General features: G+C 36.7%; 2 protein-coding genes across 7 annotated transcripts in view; one reads left to right on the top strand and one right to left on the bottom strand.

The window, feature by feature from the left end:
- Positions 1-17,020, top strand: part of LOC115453773 (microtubule-associated protein Jupiter) — a 138,893-nt gene extending 121,873 nt beyond the window's left edge. For 3 of the 6 annotated variants that reach the window (XM_037445908.1, XM_037445894.1, XM_037445904.1), the window contains 4 exons: positions 12,345-12,498; positions 12,924-13,092; positions 13,951-14,043; positions 15,536-17,020. In XM_037445908.1, coding sequence (XP_037301805.1) covers positions 12,345-12,498; positions 12,924-13,092; positions 13,951-14,043; positions 15,536-15,672 — 553 coding nt within the window. In that variant the 3' untranslated portion in view covers positions 15,673-17,020. The remainder of the gene's footprint in view (positions 1-12,344; positions 12,499-12,923; positions 13,093-13,950; positions 14,044-15,535) is intronic. The other 3 variants (XM_037445915.1, XM_037445919.1, XM_037445900.1) reach the window with 2 other exon arrangements.
- A 1,170-nt stretch (positions 17,021-18,190) lies between these two features.
- LOC119192037 (D-aminoacyl-tRNA deacylase 1) lies at positions 18,191-21,703 on the bottom strand. Its single transcript, XM_037445889.1, has 5 exons — positions 21,540-21,703; positions 21,039-21,129; positions 20,528-20,654; positions 20,293-20,401; positions 18,191-18,386 (listed from the first exon to the last, which is right to left on the bottom strand). The coding sequence occupies exons 1-5, from the start codon at positions 21,580-21,582 to the stop codon at positions 18,226-18,228; spliced, it is 531 nt and encodes a 176-aa protein (XP_037301786.1). The 5' UTR covers positions 21,583-21,703; the 3' UTR covers positions 18,191-18,225.
- Between the last annotated feature and the right edge of the window lie 894 nt (positions 21,704-22,597).

Genomic DNA, 22,597 nt, shown 5'->3' with positions numbered 1-22,597 from the left:
ACCCGCACTTGGCCAGCGTGGTGGACTAAAGCCTAAACTTTCTCAGTAGTAGCGAAGACCCGTACTCAGTGGTGGGCAGTATATAATATTGGCTGGTATTATTATTTATTTGCTATTAATGCCTTTTAGTAGCGTTGTTTCATCTAATTTAATTTACTGTGTACTACCAAATTTTTGTTTGTAAAACCGAATATGATCAGGGTCTAATTTATTTTCACCTGCACTGAATGTGTAAATTTTCTCTTAAACGTTGCTTAAGTATACCATATTTGTGCTCCCTCCTGTTTTCGTATCACGAGTTGCAATTAGCAAATGTACGCTATCGGAAATAAGAGCCCTTTTTATGTAAAACAAAACAAACATAAATGCAAGTCATTAGTAGCAGAATAAGACCGGCGATGTTGAACCATTTTCGATGATATTTTTCATGTATTACAAGTATTTGATATAGAGCTTTAGAGGTCAAGGTAATTTGGATGAGTCCCGACGCAGATGGCAAATAAGAAACATATGCGGGCACAAGTCGGAACAAAGAAATGGTAGCGTTTGTACTTAGCACCTGGTTGGATTTATGGGAAGGGTAAACTTTATTTAATATTGAATGAAACGCGAATGGTAAAAATTGACTTATATTTTGTTTTGCCAATAGATTTAAATGACAATTATAAATTTATGTTCTTATATGTAACTACCTTCATCAAGAATAATCAACTGCTCTAAAATACAAATAGATATTCCGATAATAGTCCAAGTTTCTAATCACCTAAAGATTAATAATCCAAAGATATAGATTGGATGAGAGAAATGGTTAAGTTGATTCGCGATTACCGATTCGTTGTGGTACTAGAGATTTATACGATTCGCTGGTACTTAAATTTCTAGTGAGTACTTAGAAATATGTACTTAACAACTGCTTGAGAGTTTAAAATATGATAGCACATAATAAGATGTCATCAAACACACAACGTAGACAAAGTTAGAAACATAAGTAGAAAGTAGTATTAAATGACGTCCCTTCATCTCGCATCTGATTTATTTCTATCACGAACAACTGCTTAATGTACTATGAATTGCTGTTGAAAAATATATTTCATCATTACAATTAGTTTGCATCTTATGTTTACCAACGGCAAAGTTATCGTGGTGCAAGCATAATGAGAACGAAAACTCGAGTGAAAGAATATAATAGGCAATGTAAGTAGCCGACAGTAATTTGAACAACGTGCGGGGTATTTGTAATTTCATCCAATTTGTTTTTTATTAGATGCTTGGCGCCGAATCGTCGAGCGTCGACCATGTCGATGCCCATTACTAATGCGAGGTGAAAATACGTCGGCCAATTATGAAATTAGTACATTCATTAAGATTTTCCGCGTGCTTCGTTAGTTTGAGCGCGGAAATGTGGGGGAGCGTTTTGATTTTAATTTAATTAATTTCTGTGATAATGATATATGTATGGAAAGCTTTGTCGAAAATACGCGCATTTAATATTTTATTTTCAATCTACTACCGAAATATTAAATATTATTTGATTACCTACTGTCGTTGGGCTTTAATTAGGTATGTTAAAAAAATTCACAAGCAATTAAATCAACAACACTTCCGCGTAATTGCATTTGAGATGTTCTGGTGAACACCTAAACCATAGGAATACCTATATCATAAACCTGGTGGGAATTCGAAAACTATTCGCAAGCATATTACATATTGAACTAGCTTATGACTGTTCCGAGAAGTATGTGCGTTATTAATTCTATTTCTCCGTGTGAGGCATAAAATATCAGCGCGCAGATATGCGTGGCGACTTCGAGTAAGACATTACTCGGTGGGCGAATGTTCTCAGCACATGTTTCACGCGGTTTGTGATATAAACCGTGTTGGATTGATAACAGCTAGCTATAAATCTCATTCTAACATGCATCTGCATCTGGTGAGCAGCCAGGGGACACGGCGTTCCCGTTCAGCAACGCGGGAATATAGTCTATTCGCACTAGACAACGTTTTACTGAAGAAAATCAATATGTGACTGCCCGCAGCGAGCGTTTATCTAACCAGTAACCACTACCACATAAACGAGCGGCCGACGCAAATGAACACATTTTCTATTCACGATTTAAAACATATACAAGTTTACTACATCTGAGCGGTGTTTAGTATAATTTCACGGTACGTAATAAACCGCGTTGTTCGAGTACTAATAATGAACATAATACATGGTGTAAATAATGTTTTTGTCATTCGCTTTTGGTTAAATTAAAAGCCGCCGAGAAAGTACTGAATTATTGATTCGCTCTCTATGTGAGAGGGTTATGTATTGGCTTTCATTTGAAAACGAAGAGCAGTTTCTCCTGTCGTTCCGCGTATGATAAAGTTACGCGGTCTCTCATTACCAAGCAGATATCATTAACGTGCTCTCAATACTTCTGGCATTTGTGGAGCAAAATCGTACCATGCAGAGGCGTAAAGCCATTAATCGCTCGACTACCTCCAATATCGTTCGCAGCAGCGGTTCTTAACATTTTAATTATGAACGTCATTTGGCCTTATTCTTGCCTGGCTGAGAACCATCGATTGTCTGTAATTTATCAACTGCCTGTTACGTTATTAGTAATCCTACTTACAAAGCGGTAGTGCGATATATATTTGAATGAAGCTAAAACTATTTGAGGCCAGCTCGATTTTCCTTCTCTGACAAACCTAGCAAAATTTATTCCAATCTATTGCTTCATGGAATTCTTAGAAAACTTTTTATAAACCGTAAAAAAAATTCTGCGTATTTTCCTTCTCTGAAAACTCCAGCAAAATTTATTCGAATCTATTGCTTCATGGAATTCTTTGAAAACCTCTTTTAGCCCGTTAATAAAATCTGCGTATTAATTGAAAATGCAATAGCACCGTAACTTTAAGAACCACTGTGCACTCAATGTCATAATGTTACAAGCCTTACGGTATCACAAGATGTCCATTTTACCAGTCGACTGTATCTTTATTGCGATCTAGGCATCAGTGCCGTTAATTATCATACGTTTTGACAATAATTACTTGCACCTTTTACAACGACCGGTGACTGCGCTGAGTGCGTGCATCGAGATAACTAACACCGCGCATGGGATACGTGATAATACGTATTTACATATATTCATATGCGGGAAGACGTCATTATACGTCCATATATTCCCCTGCTCAGATTACGTATAAGAAAATTCCCGTGGATGAGAAAATGTTTAGTGTTTGATCGTTTGTTCTGTTAACGTTACTTATATTTTTATTACGAATTCTGATTTAATCTGTCACATTCTATCTAGATATTTATGTTAATAAGCTCTGATAAAGTAGGGGAGACGTCCCTATAAGGAATTTCAGTTAGTTCCCTCTTTACTTGAATGGTTATTTTAGTATTTTTATTTGTGTTGAGTGTGAACGAACCTGAGAACGGGTGGATGAAAATACTTTTTAGCGCCTCCCCCGCCGTAACGTTTGGGTCAAAATATTACTAGGTACTAGATTATAGGTAAAAGACAAATAAATGTATTTTATTTTTTACTTTTAAGAGGTTTTATATGTTAAAGATTATTTTATTTTTTATTCTTATATACCATGCAAACACGGCGTACATAAAATTGGGAATATTAAAACGAATTTATTAGATATTTATGCCGGCTGGTGGTCTTGTTCAATAGCTATTAGATACTTTACCCAGGATGCGCTTTTACTCCAAAATAATATAGTAATATGAGACCTTTACAACATATTTCCTTTCATAATATCCCTTTTATTATGTTATACTATTCTCCAACAAGTTCCTTTTGACAGCTGTTTATATTAATACCGCGGCGCGCGTCAGTTGCGTGTGGCGACCGGCGCATGCGCAGCGTCATGTGTTACAATTAAACAATTTACTCTCACGCACTTTCCACGCACTAATTATAGATCAGATGTTATGTTTGTTTAAAATATTTATTACGGCCGGTGGTTTTGTGTTGTTGCCGGAATAAACACAGCTATGATGGATAAACTATTGCTCCATTAAAGTTAGTTGGAAAGTTTTAATATGCGGTGTGAGAGTGTTTACTTGCCCACTTGTAAATACCTACGGCGTATTTACGGTAGATGCTTTAATAATGCTCTAATAGTTTGAAAGGCAATAATAAAAGTCACAATTAAATTATTTTATATCGGCATTAGAGCCAGTTTCTCAACTACTGAGTAAGTTGAAAGTCCTCATATTAATGTATAAACCTACACAATACAAAAGTCACTCTCTTAAGCTTCCAAAAAATAATTCCAAGGTAAGAAAATGAGTACTATCTATATTAGCTGTTTAATTAATTTATTTTTTTACAACCAGCAAAACACACAAATACAATAATATGATAACCGTCAAATAAAATTTACTTGAAACTTGTGAAACAGGCCCTTAATATTATCAACCAACTTGGGTGCTTTTACTTTACGGCCTGACAAAATAAACTACTATTAATGTTTAGTTAATAAATATAGTTTACGAATAAACAAACCGCATAAAACGGCGGCCAAATGAAGCCTAAACGTCAGTCATTCAATTAGCGTGCATTGTTTACGCCCGGTAGGCAAAAACAGTCCCGGATCTTGAATTTTTTAAAGGCGGGGCAAAATCTGAAAATGCCGCTCCAACCACCTCATCATCATCATTTCGCGCCCCGCGGTAAATAATTTATGTGTGTAATGTTCTGGATGTCTCAGTAGTCAAAGTTTGGATTTGTCGCCCTATGAATTCGCCGCCCGGGGCATGGGCCCTGGCTTGCCCCCCCATAGATCCGGGGCTGGGCAAAACAGACGCGGCATGCGCGCAGATTATTACGCCAGCGAGGTGATGAGACGTAATTTACGTAATTTCCGCTGCGCCCCTGGGCGTTCGGGCCGCACGCGCCCTTGCTCTGCACTCTCTCCTGCCTCCAAACAGAAGTGTAGTTAGGTATTGTATGGTGTGGTGTGGAATGTGTAGCCGTTGGCGACATTCTTCATATTATGGCAGGAAGGCAAAGAGTATTATAAACAGGTGTTTGATAAATGACAACTTGGCTCACTATTACAAAGTTCTATGTTATATTTGATGTGCAAATTGAATTACTTATATAATATTACTCTAAGTCTTTTTCAGTGAAAATTTCCAATAATCCTGACAGATAAATAAATGGGGATATCATGGTATCTTTTCACACTCTTACTAACATGAATTTTTTGCAATATAAGTAAAAATTAACATAGGAACTTATAGTACTAAACTAGCGAAATGTAATATCGTAATAATTGTTTATGTAAATCAATATAAGATTCATATGACTTTATTATTGTATATAAATTCAGTTTATAGATATCATACTGTTATAGGTCTCGTCAGTATTTTTTTCTATAGGAATACAAGTTATTAACTAATCGATTTTGTAACAACTGCGCCGTTTCAATGACGTTCAATAATTATCAATAATGTAATTTAAAGCGACCTTTATTAACTTAAAAATATCTCAGACATGTTTGTATCGACCAGGGTCACGACAAATGTGCATAATATTCCTTGAAAACATCGCCCTATAGAAATCGCCCCCTATTGTATTCCCCTGTCTGTAGCCCCAGGGTACGCGCTGCACTAATGCGTCGCCCGCCGGGATTGCGTGGTAATCGCCTGGTAACTCTATACCGTTCGGTTAGACGATGGGGTTAAAACATGTCCGGTTGTTTACCATTGCCAGGGTTTTCAATTATATTAAATTGACCATTAGTTTTAATATGCAAATAGTCATTGAGTATTTATTTTAAGGGATGAAACTTTGACAAGGGGTTGATTTTTCAAACGATCAAATTTGTCGGGTGAATGACTTATAATTTTTATTTGATAGACGAGGCTGGGTTCAATAACAACTAGTAGTTATTGTGTGAGCATGGCAGGTTGCGATTCTAAGACAACTAAAAGGTTGTTGGACGAATTTTCTCAACTTCAACTATAAGTATTTTTTTCAAGAAATATGTAATCTATCTTTGTATTGAATGCATTAGCTTCTTTATACATTTTGTCACGCATAATTGATTGCAATGAATTTGATATAAGAACAGAGAAGTCAAAATATATGAGACATCTTAGTTTGCATATTTTCATAGTTGTTGGACGTATGCTGGCTTGACTTAATGTTTCTAGGTTTCTAGAGATCGAAATTAAACTAAACATACAGGTGCTTTCAGATAACTAGGTCATCGAGTCTTAAACATTGTTCATCAAGAACAGAAGCTGTTCTATTGTAGTTATGTATGTACGTTAACAATGTAACCGCTGAGGTAGGGAAATGGGATCGGAATTCTTTACAGTATCGATTTAATTTTATACTCGACGGGAATGTACACCATGGTAATAATTAATTCATTGTATTTTGTGTTTCAATTTAGATAATTCTAAAACAATGTACAGTTATAAGTTACAATGTATTTTAGGATGGTTTCTATTGAACTCGTGTGCTATGTTTGGTAAACATTGTATAGCAGCCAATAAAGATAAATAAACGAATTATTTGTAATTTAAAGCAAAAATATCAGTAATGTGCTGAGTTAAATGTTTATAATTGAATTTTACAAATCTAACACATAAGCGCATTAAAAATAATCCAATATGTCTAAAGCGTAATACACAAGTTCTCCTTCCTTCCATCACTGTTGCAAGGCGCCATATTTGCATTAAGCTATGTATACACAGGTCGCAGCATGTCTCTCGCTGGTGGCAGTTACTTCATTGCTGAAGATTGCGCATCGAGATAACACCGTTTATAAGAGTCGTGTACTTAGACTTCGTGAATACGATATTGCCATGCTTCTTCGTGTGATAGGTGTGCCACACACACAGGGCGATAAACTTTGACTTTTAATCACGTGGGTATAGATTTGCATAGATGGGAACAATTTCATACAGTCACAAAATATAAGAACATAGAGTTCTTAACGTATAGAGAACTCTATAGTTTTTAAGACCCGAAAATGCTAGACGTACTTGATGATAATGGCGGCTTTTGACGTAAGCCGTCTAGACTAATAGCCATGTTTCTTTACCCCGAGACGGTTGTTTGCCCGGCCGCCTAAATAGATGAAATGTCAACGGCAGCCAAGCCGGCCAAACGAAATAGTTAGCCTTAATAGAAAATTGATTTTGGTTCTTTTTTCATGTGCATTGTCGGACATTCGTATTCTTTCATTTAGAATTGATTGTGTGCAACAAGCCTTATAAACGTTTCTCACAGTGCACTCACGGTCGTAAGTGGACCTGATTGATTTTATTTATAGGTTTTAATGTTCGACCAGGATTTTATGCGAATTAAATTACGTCTAGGAATAGATGGAATTAAGTAATTGGTTAGTAAGGATGCCTACTCAAGGTGTAACGATGTCTAATTAGTATTTATACATATTTTATGGTAAAACCTAGTGTATTTGATTATCTAGTTTCATGGGAAAATATCTGATTCTCATAAATACTGGACTTTATTTCCTCAACACGCCTGAGATCGCTTCGCTGCAAAATGGAAAGAAAAAACATTTATATGGCTGCCGATGCGACTCGAACAAGATGCATAAATTTAAACATGTTGTATTAAATACAGTTTGGTTTATCAATGAGAGACAATTATCCTGTCCATGTTATTTTTACTGCGTTAAAGATTAAATTGTTTTACGAGACAAATAATTAACTTTCTTGTATGGGCTTCAGAAAATTTAAATTGGTTAAGATCGAAAGTACGATTGCAGATTCCAGTTCACAAATCGTATAAAGGAATAAAAATGTAACAGTTACTCGAAACTAAATGAATAAATTATGAAAAAGTAAAAGTTAAATATGTCACACAGTTTTTTATTTTTCAAGCCACCAACCTCGCACGTAACTTGAAGTGTTAACATGGATTTGTACACGAAAGTCGGTTAAATAACAATTATGATTTTTATGTTTGAACATTCAACATCTTTGTTTTGCCCTTGATTCTATATGCTTTGATAATAATATGTGACCAATATAAAAAGACTGTGGTACATTAATTTAATCATAAAAGTGTTAAATTATAAAATAGTAATTATCTCTCATGGAAACAGACCAAACCCAGGATATTCTACTAATATTATTAATGCCAAAGTTTGTGGCGATGAATGTATGTATGTATGTTTGTTCCTCTTTCACGAAAAAACTACTGAACCGATTTGGATGAAACTTTACAGTAATATTGGTTATACATCAGATCAACACATAGGCTAATTTATAAAGATTTTGTGTAATTTGGTCATAATATAACGATACATATTAAGTAAGTCTAAAGCCTCAGCTAAGTTAAACATATTCAAATATATATAATTTAACCTAGATACTCAACTTGTAACGCGTACCTCATAAGGGATTATCAATTTCTCATATTCATTCATGTTATTTCTAATTTGTGCATGTCGTGTTCACTTCCAGAAGGTTGCAAATATTTTGAAAGTTGTATTAAAACTTTATTTTATTAATGTTATGTGTTTGTAACCAGTTTTGTGGACCTAATAAAGAGAAAAAAAAAAAGTCGGAAAAAAAATTATCCCGGCAAACTCCTTCACTCATGCGAAGCCGCGAGCAAAAGCTAGTAATATATAAATTATTAATCCAATATATCAGAAAACTGCTTATTTCCGCGCGAGCAGAATCAGGCAATTCAGAAATATTTGTAAATTAAACATAAAAATATCTCAGTACAACATTCTGTCATATTAATGAGTCCATTGCGGTTGATTATGTTTTGACCGCGGCAATGACCGTTCCCCTAACACCGGAAACTGATTCCCCCTATCCAGGTAGCGTGCGTGTCCAGCTGACTGCTGACCGAGGGGCCGACTTATGCAACTTTAATATTCTAATGTGCTCTCGTATTGTGTGTAATGTGTGTGTTAATTTACCTACACCAAATTGATGTGCGTGATATGCTGGGCAAGAAATGTAAATAAATTTATGATGATGATGGATACGTACTGATCAATTTACTGTAGGATTTAGGAGATTTTTTTATTAAACAAAAGGCATAATCATCATCATCATCATCATCATCATCAGCCTATATCTTTGTCCACTGCTGGACATAGGCCTCCTCCAATATACGCCATTTTACCCTGTCTTCGGCCTGTCGCATCCAGTTCTTACCAGCGACCTTTCGCAGATCGTCACTCCACCTAGCTGGAGGGCGTCCTACACTACGTTTGCCGAGCCGTGGTCTCCACTCAAGAACTCGTTTACCCCATCGGTTATCGGTTCTTCGACAGATATGCCCTGCCCACTGCCACTTCAGTTTGCTAATCCTGTGTGCTATGTCGGTGACATTGGTTCTCTGACGAATGACCTCGTTACGAAGTTTATCCTTCAGAGAAACTCCGAGCATAGCACGTTCCATAGCTCGCTGAGCGACTTTGAGCTGGTGGACCAGCCGTACTGTGAGCGTCCACGTTTCGGCACCGTAGGTCATGACAGGTAGGACGCACTGGTTGAAAACCTTCGTTTTCAGACATTGTGGTAGAAGTGACGAGAAAACCCGACGCAGTTTGCCAAATGCGGCCCAGCCCAGCTGGATTCTCTTTTTAACCTCCCTCTCAAGGCTGTTTCTTCCTAATTGCAGAATCTGCCCAAGGTAGGTGTATTCCGAAACAGCTTCGAGAAGGTGGCCATTGACAACGATAGGTCTTGGATCTAGGTGGTCATTGATCATAAGTTTTGTCTTATCCAGATTCATTGTTAGACCTATTCGCTGTGAGGCCGAAGCAAGGCTGTTTAGCATCTGTTGTAGTTCCTCCAGTGTTTCTGCCATTATCACTATGTCGTCTGCGAAACGCAAATGCGAGATGTACTCACCATTTATATTAATGCCCATACCTTTCCAGTCCAGAGTCTTGAACAAATCCTCCAGTGCGCTTGTGAACAGTTTTGGGGAAATAACATCCCCCTGTCTCACCCCTCTGCGCAGCTGAATGGGTCCCGACTGCTGGTTCTGTACTTGGACACACATAGTGGCAGATTCATATAGACATCTCAGCACTTCGACATAGCGATAATCTACTTGACAACGCTGTAAGGATTCCAGGACAGCCCAGGTTTCGACAGAGTCGAAGGCCTTCTCATAGTCCACAAATGCCAAACACAGGGGCCGATTATACTCCTCGGATTTCTGTATAATCTGCCTCACTGTGTGTATGTGGTCTATGGTACTGTATCCTCCGCGAAACCCAGCCTGCTCCGGGGGCTGAAACTCGTCGAGTCTCCTAGCGAGGCGATTCGTGATAACCCTGGAGAACAACTTATAGACGTGGCTCAGGAGTGAGATGGGCCTATAATTCTTTAGAAGGGTTTTATCCCCCTCTTAAAGAAAAGAACCACCAGACTCCTACTCCACGCATTTGGAGTTCTCCCACAGTGTAGAACGGTGTTAAACAGCTTTTGTAGCTCCTGTATGACAGGAAGGCCACCTGCCTGCAGGAGCTCCGAAGTAACTCCGTCCTCACCGGGGGCTTTTCCATTTTTAAGTTGTCTCAGAGCCAACACGATCTCGCCTTGGTCGATTTCTGGCAGATCGTCGCTGTAGTGGCGCGTCAGGGTGGCTCTGGGATCATGGTCGACATGCCGTGGATAAGGAGCATGTGCAGCGTATAATCGACCATAAAAGTCCTCAATCTCGGCAAAAATCTCCGACTGTGACGAAACGGTTTTGCCCTTTTGTGTCGTTAACTTCGTCAGGTGGCTCCTTCTAAGCTGCTGAGCAAATACCTTAGACCCTCGGTTTCGCTCTATCGCTTCTTCAATGAGGCGTGTATTGAAGCTCCGAAGGTCTCGGCGTATCATTTTGCTATGCGCCTGTTAAGGTCTGACCTCTCTGACGAAGTAACTTGGGTGCTTTCGCGTCTATTTGCCATAAGCCGTAGAGTCTCATCCGAGAGTTTGGACTTTCTGCCTCTACGCTGCATTTTACAGATTTTGATGCCCTCTCCCTTAAGCGCATCAACCAGATTGTGTAGGATCTCGTCAATATCTTCAGAGGGTGCCAATGCAGCGAATCTATTTCCGAGCATTCTCTGGAGCTTTTCGGAACCCGCCATGATTTGGAGTGGATTAGGTCGGAGCGTGGACTTCATGAGACGGCTTCTTTCAAGCTTAATATCGATATTCAGAGAGCCTCGTACAAGTCGGTGATCGGATCCGGTATTAAACCTATTGATCACTGAGACATCTCTGAATCTGAGCGTGTTGTCCGTCATGATGAAGTCGATCGCGGTCTTTGTCACAGTATCAGGACTGCGCCACGTCCATTTCCTCTGGGGTCCCTTTTGAAGAATGAATTCATCAAAAGAGCCCCTCTTCTCTCAAGAAAGTTTACGAGCATTTGTCCTCTGTGATTCCGACATCCATAACCATGTGGTCCCACTCTGGATTCGCCGTGACTTTGGATTCCCACTTTAGCGTTGGAAGTCCCCCATAACAACGTTGAAATGGGCCTTTGTGGTATTGTGCAAGGCTTTTGATATGTCCTCGTACATATCCTCCACGTCGTCGTCCGAATGTGTCGAAGTCGGTGCGTAGACCTGTATGATCTTCATGGTATATCGTTTAGATAACCGAAGAACCATATAAGCTACCCTGGTCGACACACTGGAAATTTCTTCAACGTTGTTAGTGAGGGCTCTATTGACGAGAAAGCCTACGCCACCCTGGGATATCCTATCGCCTTCGCGGTAGTATATAAGGTGGCCCGAGTCTAAGGTGATAGAGTCCTCTCCCTCTCTACGGACTTCACACAACCCTAGGACATGCCACCTTATGTTCTCTAGCTCCGTCTCCAACTGTGCGAGATGTTCATCAAGCCGAAGACTTCTGCCGTTGTAGGTTGCCAGGGTCAGTTGAGATGGGCGGCCTATCGTAGCCCGGGGATTCTTCGCACCCCCTGCCCTGCCGTTACCGGCAGGCATAAAGGCATAATACAGAACACTAATTATTAACAATACTTAAGCACTAAAATACATTAAATATGTAATTACTATGATTTATTTTTGTTAAATATCAAAGTAAATTACTTAATATTTTTCCATATGAATAAAACTCAAAAATTATCTCCATACATAAGTTTCGGTATTCAGATAGTTTTAGCACTTGCTCGCACTTCGCTATGATGTAAGACTGTTCCATAACATTCTAAAAGTTATAACTTATGGCTTTGAAATCAAACTCGTTTTGGTGCTATGAGAAAGAAAAACAACCTAAAACACACTTTCATAGTAAAACTAAGGATGAATTAATTTGCACATTTTACTAAAAACACAATTTGTTGCAGAGTGCCGAACGCGCCCAAGAGCTGCATCGGCGAGATCTTCAACGCCGACACGACGGACGGCGGCAGCCCGCTGAAGAACGGCTCGACGCGCCCGCGAGTGGTGCGCGACACGCCAACACGCCCCCGGGACACGCACTCCAGACTTTTTGGACAGGTATGCTGTATGGTTTATTTTTTATTTTATGATCTACATTTGTGCTTAAATTTAGTCACATGTTTTATAACTTTTACGTTCTACTTAGTTTTACAATAGAAAGAATTTAAGAATAGGTTTTGAATTTCACTTGCCACTACCATTGTGCTAGCACTGTTGACCTTGTGTTTGAATTCCAGTTTAATTAGTGTAGCAACTTAGTGGTGTTGCTACCATTATATGCAGATGTAGCGTTTACTAAGAGCGAGAGACTTTCCATCTTATCATTAAATGATCAAATTTTGATTGCATCGAAAGTATTAACGAATTTATACTTTAGACATTAACTACCTGTACCTTATCTCTTTCTGATTTGATTTCTGATTGAAGTCTTGTTCAATGCAAATTTTATATTTTAAAAGATCTCCCATATAAAACGTTTCCAGGCCGCAAACAACCAGGTGTCGCCGATGATCACGGACACCATCCGCAGCAATATACAGTTCGGCGACTCCGAGATGAACGGTGGCAGTCCATCTCACTCCCCGTCCAAGATGATGAACGGCAGCGCCACCTCCACGCCCAGCCGAGGTGAGAACGGGCCCGCGGAACACTGTGAGTCGATTGAAATGTAGGCACGAATCAGCACGGCTAGTAACGCTGGGATGGGACACACGTGACGTCACAAGTGACGTGGAATGGAATATAAATAAAATTAATGCTGATGCAGTTGTCACTAGACATGAAATTTAGATTGTCTATGAGATATTAAAAATTGATGATGTAGGCAACGTAGTCACTAATGCTAAAAGAAAAAAATAATGTGATCTTGTTACTAAAGTTTATAAAAAAAAGTAATTTTAACTACTAATTTCTTGAAACGATTTAGCATTTTAAGATGTTAGAGAACGTTGCATTTCAGTGAACGTCACGATATGAAATTGGAAAGTAGAGAATATATTAAAGTAGTAAACTGTGCATTCCGTCCATTCCACGTTCCGTACACAGTAACACAGCACGCAGATCTATAATGATGCTCTCTAGCCACTAGTATTAGCTCTACGTGCGGTTACGACGTTCCTCACCTGTGCTCTCTTCTACATATTTGGCACTCGTGCACGCTAGGAAGATGCGCTTTCCTATACATGATTTTCTATCACACGTCATCTATAACAATGTAAAAACTCTAAAACAATTGACTATCCATTGTAACAATACCATCACGGATGAGAATAACAAAATCAAGCCGTGCTTTGCTTGGATTGAGGCATGATTCAATAATGACTATACGTGATATAACAAATATAATAACAGTCTGTGAATGTATGCACGATATAAATATTACACTATAAAAATAAGAATTTGGAAGTTATTGTTAAAAATGTCAAAAAATCGAAATAACATATGAAAAGAAAGTAGTATTGCATATTAGTGTGTTTAGCTGGTATCAAAATGGTTTATTCTAATGGTCAGCGTTGTACTCGCCACCGAAGAGGAATCCGGTGACGGGTGATGGAGTCCCACTACCGCCGCCGAGACGCCGTCACCCCGCCGCCAGCCTGCGAGGTGCCGACCACACCCCCTACGATCCCGACCTGGCCTCGAGCGACCACCTCCTACACCCTCAACCGACACACAAATACTTCACGCGCGTCTGGCCGCCCCCACCCGCCAACTATTACGTCGAATCTACTACAAAGCCCGCTCTAAACATTAGACAGACTCCCTACACACTGCTCGGATTAAAAACCGACGACCCGGAACGGAGTCATCCGGTAATCGATCCCGATTCCCTTTCACCGCAGTTCGTGCTTGACAGACATTGGCCTCCTTTCCCGGCACAGCACTATCTCGAGCCTACGGAACGTAAAATTTATCATCATCCCTTGCCGCCTTATGCGTTCATTGGTATGACGTCAGCACTTGGTGAAAGACCTAAACCAGATTACAAATACGATCCTGTGCCAGCATTGGGTGGACCAATTGATCCCTATCTGATAGCCAATATAGATCCTCCACCAACACTCTTTAAGTATGAACGCGATGGGCCCATTCCCGATCTGACTCCGCTACAGACAGAAGTCGCTCCTGGTCCTCATACATTGACCGGTTTCCCGTCCATACACCACAAACACGTTCCCGGTTACCTATTTGATTTGAATCGGCATGCAGAAGACTTCAGATCTAAGACGTACTATGTAGACTATGTTCGTCGGAGAGAAATGGGTGGGTGTTCAATTTGGACTGAAGGAAGGAAAGTCTACGCACCGTACAATCTTTTGCAATTCCGCTTACTATTACAAAGAACTACAGAACCGTTCCTTCATGTCGTTAAATTAAGCACTCACCTTAATTTTATTGTTTGCATTAATGTTCATTTGTTTTAGCTGAAGATGTAGAAACGATATGTTAGATGTTGTTATTGCAATGTTGGTGCTTAGTTATTGTACTTATTTGATCGCCATTTGGAAAGTAGGTATTCTGTATAATTCATAAACATTGTGACGTCAACGTTTATCTTCTGCAGCACGATCCTTTGCCTTATAAACTATTGTATTTTTTGCGCATTTTATTATCTGTGCTTCATTTAGAGAAGGTAATTTAGTTAGGTACCTACTCTTACAGTAAAAGTTAATTACCTGCTACTTTACATTTATTACTTCTTTTTGTAATTGGTAAAAAATATCAAATGCAGTCATTGAAGTAAATATACTGTTGTCTCGTTGCATGAGAAAAAGCTTTAAATTAGAATTCAAAGTTAAGTAGATGTAATTCTGGAAAATTTGGTAGTTTACTTTATGATTGGATTATTTTAATCGGCTCAGCTATTACACTAAAATTAAAGAAAATAAAGTATAGAACTTTTTATCATATTGAAATTAATATGTAATAGTGGTCTGAATGAAATAATCAAATAACATATTTTCCGTAAAATTTTGATCTAACGAAAACTTGTTCAACTTCTATTGCTGTAACTTAGTTATCTTTCTCGTGGCGTAGCTTTATAAAATTGATATCATAGCATAATAATTACATGTGGCTTTTCGACGATTTTCAGAAGGCAACCCGATCACCGGCGACGGCTACAAATCGATGAACGGCCAGATTAACACTGTGACGTCAATAAACGGCACCAGCAGCATGATCCAGCACAACCGCGTGCCGCCGGGCGGTTACTCCTCCGGACTATGGTAGACTTCTACCCTCGAACCCACCACTACACTCGACTAGCCAGCGGCCGACGACCAGCCATCACACTCGTCGCTACGCTCTAACACGGATCGGACACTCTCATACTTCTGCATGACGCGCTCCACATATTTATATCGCTTCGGTAATAATGTACGGATTTGAATCGGAACGCGGCATGCAGAAGTGCGCCATTCTAGCGTGCTCCCATCCAACGATGCATTTATTTCACTTACCTGTTTCGTTCAACTTTGGCATTGGCAAACTTTAGTAACGCAACGTGCACGTAAAATTGCAACGTCCATAAAATCAAATAGGGTATATGTTGTTAATTAAATCCTTAGCCTGTCCCAGTAACAATTTCATTCGAATAATTTAGAATAGATTTATAGATATTTTTATAATAGTAATTATTCGATAGTTGTTGTAAAGACGGTAGATTGGCGATCTTTGAAATCATAAGTGAACAATATTGGGCGTTACTAAGTCTACTTACTGTCTATTTATTCAAATTATGATTTCAAAGTGTAACGCTGTGTAATTGTAAGAACTTGAAAAATTGTACTCTTTCACGTATGTATGTACGATTATGTTAACCCAATGATATTGTGAATTAGGAGTGAGGAAACGTATCAGCAATATACCAAAACGAATAGTGCCTTGATCGGTGATGTCTTGGAATTCTGTAAGAATCGGCGTGCGTCTGTATAGGCGTTGAAGCACCTATGGGCGTAGGAAAAATTATGATTATATTATCTATATTTCACAGTATAGAAATAGTAATCATGCGGCACTCGGGCTAATTCATACAAATAAATTAAAACTAATTTTAATATTTCGACACTATTTAATTAAGAAACTTTAATATCGTTTGTTAAATTTCATTATATCATAATATTTAAACAGAGGGTTTATAGAATGCATTTATTTTGTGTCTTTTATACAAGTTTATTTTTTTTTAGTTTATTTCTATTCATTTAGTAATAAAATGTGAAGACAGATTTGAATTTTGGTTCAATTATCTGTTAACAGTAGAACGGAATGCACTTTTTGAAGTATAATACGAGCAAGGTTGGGAATCGGGGAATTGTTTCTTTTGCTCGTAGGTACTAGCTATAATTTAAGAGATAGCTTAAGAATTTCACGATTGCTTCGCATTGCCAGTATTATACTTTCACAGGAGTGTAACCGCGAATAGGTGGTGACGATGTTTAGACTTAGCGTAGGCATATCATCTTTGTAAAAACGTTTTAATATATCTAACATGGTAACGCATAATCTCTGGCCTAAGTGTAACAATGTTAATAGATAATAACCACTATTTCAAAATAAAGTTTTTTTTTTATTAATATTATCGATGTTTTTATTTCTTTCATACTTCAAGGTTTTATATGCTCAAAATTGTTATGCATAATCACACCCATATTATTAAATGAGTATTTCCAAAAAAAATGTACGTAACGAAATAGTCTTTACGTGTTAATACATTCGATTCATTAATTTCACCATCTCACTCACTTCCAGAATGGTAGTACCGACAACGCGTTTGAAGTGAGGTATACAAATAACTGAACAAAAATTGCATCAATGTCTGCAATAGTTATTCGAGTCAATTCACTAGTTGTATTAGCCCAAATATAATTGTCCCATTCAATCCACTACGCACATTAGTCCATTGAAAAGTTACATTTGGGGTTGCGTTTTTTAGAGGACGCAATTTTATTTTTTAGAAGTGTAGGGGGGGTCAGTGTAAAGCTACAGCCAAGTTTGTGGGGTCGCCACCCTTGTCCCACGGCCGCCATCTTGGGTTGAAATGGTTTTACGATGTATCTCTTAAACTATTTATCTGACAAAAAAATTTATAAACATTTTTGTTGCAAATTAAATTCTCTACAACTTTGGTCCAGTAACTTTTTGTCGTAGAACTATAAATAAAAAAGTTATAAGCAAAAATGTTAAGCAATTGCTTCATCTGTCCCAAAGCGATTCAGGATCCAAGTAATTCGCGTACAAGCCGACAACCGCGGGTTTGTGTTGTACGTATTATGAACCTTATAAACACACGTTTTGATGACGTTGCAATGGACATTGCTTAACATTGAATTTTTAACATTTTCGCTTATAACTTTTTTTATTTATAGTTCCACGACAAAAGTTACTAGACCAAAGTTGTAGAGAATTTAATTTGCAACAATAGATGTTTATAATTTTTTTTTGTTAGATAAAGAGTTTAAGAGATACATCGTAAAAACCATTTCAAACCAAGATGGCGGCCGTGGGACAAGGGTGGCGACCCCACAAACTTGGTTTTAGCTTAACACTGACCCCCCCTACACTTCTAAAAAATAAAATTGCGTCCTCTAAAAAACGCAAGGTAAGGCCTAAAAAATGTAACATTTCAATGGACTACATCGTTTATCCCAATTGCGTAGTACTCCAAGCAAATCACATTCATGGTGGACATTAATCGGTCTTGTATACTGCATCAAAGAAATTATAACGGAGTCACAAAAAAAGACTGTGGTAATAAATATGTCCTTTATTTACACTTAAAAATAATTATTTGTCTACATTATTTTCTACTTGACTATTTTCTTGTTCCTTTTTGGAATTGCACCTTCGCTCCTTGATTTCTGGTAGATTCGCGGGCGATTCCAATTCAAGTGTGACCGGGCCATCATTTTGTATGTGGACTTGCATGTACGCTCCGAAAAGACCATCTGTAAGGAGTTTGATTAGATAATATCAGCCCTGTATTATATATTGTCCCACTTTTGGGCACGGGCCTGCTCTACTACTGAGAGGGATTAGGCCTTAGTCCATCACGCTGGCCTAATGCGGGTTGGTAGACTTCACACACCTTCGAAAATTCCTAATAGAGAATTTCTCACACGATGTTAAAGCAAGCGATAATTCACAAAGAATACACACACTGACTGTTGGATTATGTTTAAATCAAATAACAAAGAATCCATATCAGAAATTTTATATACATTTTTTGTCTAGGATCTGCAAAATGACTACTGGGTTTGATGCTAGGGATAGTGTAACTCAAATATGTCAAGGAATGATTGACGCACCTACCGACGTATAACAGAATAGTAATGTCGCCCTTTTTTGTTCACCAAATGATACCGGAAGCAACTTCGTCACAAAAGACATTGTGAAGGTGTAATTATAATATAAATATTAAAAAAATATTGGTGCCTTACTTGCTATCTAATACCAGAGAAAGTTGGTAGACACTATCTTATAGTATTTTACAAGAAGTGGGGAATTTTTTGAAATTTCTTTACCTATATTACGATATTACAGTAATTTGTACTCTTTTTAATAACCTCAGTATGTGGCAAAATAAGAATAATACATAGAGAACAAACATAAAACATTTTATGTTACGAAGCAGTTAAGGCCATGTTACTCGCAAACCGGTACGCTAACTTTATTTTTAGAAGCTATTTATTTTCAATTTATAAGTAACACATACACAAAAAAAATACTTTATTTTGCAGGCTAAAACACACACTAACGCATTTTATTCCCGAAGGGATAGAGACCCAACTGGTGCACCCACTTTTCGCCGTGCGTATTCCGTCCCATCATATGACAGAGGGCAGGCCTATCGCCATATCTGGCACAAATTCTAGACCCGGGCTGATACTGACTACTGAGTACAAACGATATCACTTTGTCTGACTCGGGCATCGAACCCAACACCTCAGGAATGCAGTCGTACAACTACGCCACGAAGGAACTCACCATTATTGTGGTTGTTTAATTTTTTTTATAATGTGGATAATGTTTCATTCATTTTAGATTGAAAATGCCATATACATTGTTGATTCTCTGCATATGCTCCTAACGTACATATTATTTTAATTTGCAACCAACACTATTAGATAGACAATTTATAATTGGATATATAATTTAGAACATTTTGGTAGTTTATTCCGAAATAAATATAAGAATAATTTTATAAGAAATTTTCGTAAAATCCCCCCTAACTCGAGTGTCGTAAATGTGTAGAACGAATGTTCCAGACTCTTTTCTCGGTAGAGGGCCTTAAGTAATTATTGAAAGTAGAAAATGTAATATTGTAGAAAAAAATATGACTCTAAGAATTCTATTTTTTTTTGTGGCGAATAAATAGTGTATAAAATAATATATAGTATAACTATTCGACAATAGATGGCGCGTAGTCGAAAAGGGTCCATAAATAATTTATTGCAGTTATTTCATTTTATGGTGTTATTCAGTAGGTGTACAGGGTTATTTCGTCATTTCGTTAGGCTTTACGCTTCTAATTTTGTTATCATTTTGAATTTTTTTAGTGATTGGCTTATAGCAGGTGCGTAAGTGTATATTTGAATGGGAGTAAGATGTTGCCTCTGCGGCGAATGCTCTTAGAGTAGTGGTAATGGCATTAGGACGCGTAAAATTAGTAACTATTTATTGATATTTATTATGATCGAAATTTATTCTTTTTTATTTTAAATATACGGTTTGAGTAACTTATTGTAAAGTGTTATTTTCAAGGAAACATGTATGTGGTTTCATTCAGTAATGCAATGTTAAAATTACCCTGTACAAGAATATTGAATATATAGTATTTTAAACCATAAATACCTTTTATTTTTTCTGGCTTATATGCATCTTTTAATATTTGCAAAAAGTTTTCATAAAACTCTTTTGAACTATCACCAGGCATTGCATGATGGAAGTCAGGTTTGTTACCCTGAAACATAAATATTACTTAGTTTTAAATTCATAGTCTAAATCAAAACTTGGATTTAATTTTAATCATAATGTCTTTAATTTTAGTAATAATATTATATGACTTTTAATAAAACCTTAAACTCACCTTCCAAGTATTGTACAGTGTAAATTGACTAACACACAGAATTTCGTAATCTTTATCTACAACACTTTTGTTCCATTTCTTTCCTGCACCATCATCAAAAATTCGTATACTCAAGATCTTACGGGCACTGTAATTTTGATAAAACAATAAATGTGAAATATAGCTGTAAGGGGTTATTAGTTACATAACTCGTATGACATGATCACATGATGCTTTTTAAGTATGTTAATTTGTGACAGAATTAGTGTAGTTATGCATATATGGTTGTTTGCATAAAGCAATCAGGAAGTATAAAAAATTTGAGCAGTATTTATATATCCTGCATATTAATTTTAATTCTGAAATCATGAACTATTGACAATGATAAAAGTCATTAATTGCAAAATTTTATGAAATACCATGCAATTGAAATTAATTAAATACTGAAAACCATTACAAATGTGAACTTGAATATTATTCCTTAAAAAAACTTAAATTGATATAAAACAAAATGTTAAAGAATAGTACGCACATGTATTCCATGTCCTTCTTGGTGTCATTGCTTGATATACCAATTAATACACAGAGTCCTTGTTCAATACTGCTTATTACTTCACCGTTTACTGTAACATAATATTAGTATTATGAGATACAGCCATTTTATTCACTGAAAATCGATTTTTAAAAAATCTGTTATTAATATCGAAGTTCCTAAATATTCTTACATAAATATTATTTTTTACAGATACAATACACAAATATCCTGCAGGAATTTACAATTAACTTATATAGATAATTTATAAATTGCTGGAAATTAAAATAGCTAAGTAAATAAATACTAACAATCTTTTTTTTTTATATAAGTCATAATAGAGAATACAATATTATATCATAATTATTATTATCATTACTAAATTTATGTCATCTAATTAAAATCTATAGCTCTACTTATTTTAAAATAATTAGTAATATGCAAAAAAAACTTTTCTTAGTTAACCTATAATATATTATGAATAATAAAATGTATGCATACCAGTGACTTTAGCGTTTGTTACTCTCTGAATTAAACCTTTCATTGTGAGTTATTTAAATTAAAATATAACAATAAATCATGAATACTCAATACAGTTCAACTGCTGTAGCACAAATTTATTGTCAAACCTTCCAATCTGTTATCTGTCAAAACATAACTTGACAGATTACGTGTAGGAATTAGAAACTGTCACAACGAAAATGTTTTATTTTAGTGCAGTTCAGAAATAGACTTATTGGTGCGCTAAAATAATAATGTTTATTGTTACATCTTATTTAATAAATATAATTTATACAGAACGCATTTTTTACCAAAGTAGAATAGCTTATAGAAATCGTTGAATAATATTACTATAATATTAGGAATAGGGAATTATAAAAAAAATATTAATCAGACTACTCGACGGTAGATGGCAGTACATTTTAGATTCGACTGCCTCATAATCCGTTTTATTTATCATAGATGGCGCGCCAACGTATTATGGGTTATGGTATGATGGCGTATTAAAAAAATTGATAATGTCCTAATTCTTACATTGAATTAAAAATGCACTAGAAGCTATTTAGGTACCTACTGTTAAGATTATTAAAGTAGAAATAATAAAGAACACGAATTTCGTGTGTTATGATGTGTAATAAAGGTATTCGATCATGGTAATATTGAATTTTACTCAAGAACTATTAATAATTTATGTAGCTACTAGCTAGGGATTATGTCCAGAGCCGGCAGCTTGCGAAAACGAAAAAAATGACCACCCCTTCCCTTCCCAACCTCTAACTACGCCTATAAATATATATACCTTATACCACCTATAATAGCTTATGTTATTATAATCAGTATCTTTTCTAATTAATTATATAGTTAACGGGATTCTATAGTAAAGCTTTTTGGTAGTTTTGAATTTGTTCTATCTTTCATTAAACAAAAGATAGGTAGGTATTTTTGATAAAAGAAATCAGTTTTCTTTACTTTCAGTTTAACTACAATAAGCTAATTAGGTAGTTACAGTTTAGACCCTGCTTGTATTTTCCCGTAATCCTTATTCTCGAAATACAATA

The sequence above is a fragment of the Manduca sexta genome, chromosome 6, assembly GCF_014839805.1.
Source record: "Manduca sexta isolate Smith_Timp_Sample1 chromosome 6, JHU_Msex_v1.0, whole genome shotgun sequence".
Classification (NCBI taxonomy): Eukaryota; Metazoa; Arthropoda; class Insecta; order Lepidoptera; family Sphingidae; genus Manduca; species Manduca sexta.
Note: the sequence above shows the minus strand (reverse complement) of the source record. Positions and strands in the feature narration are given on the sequence as shown.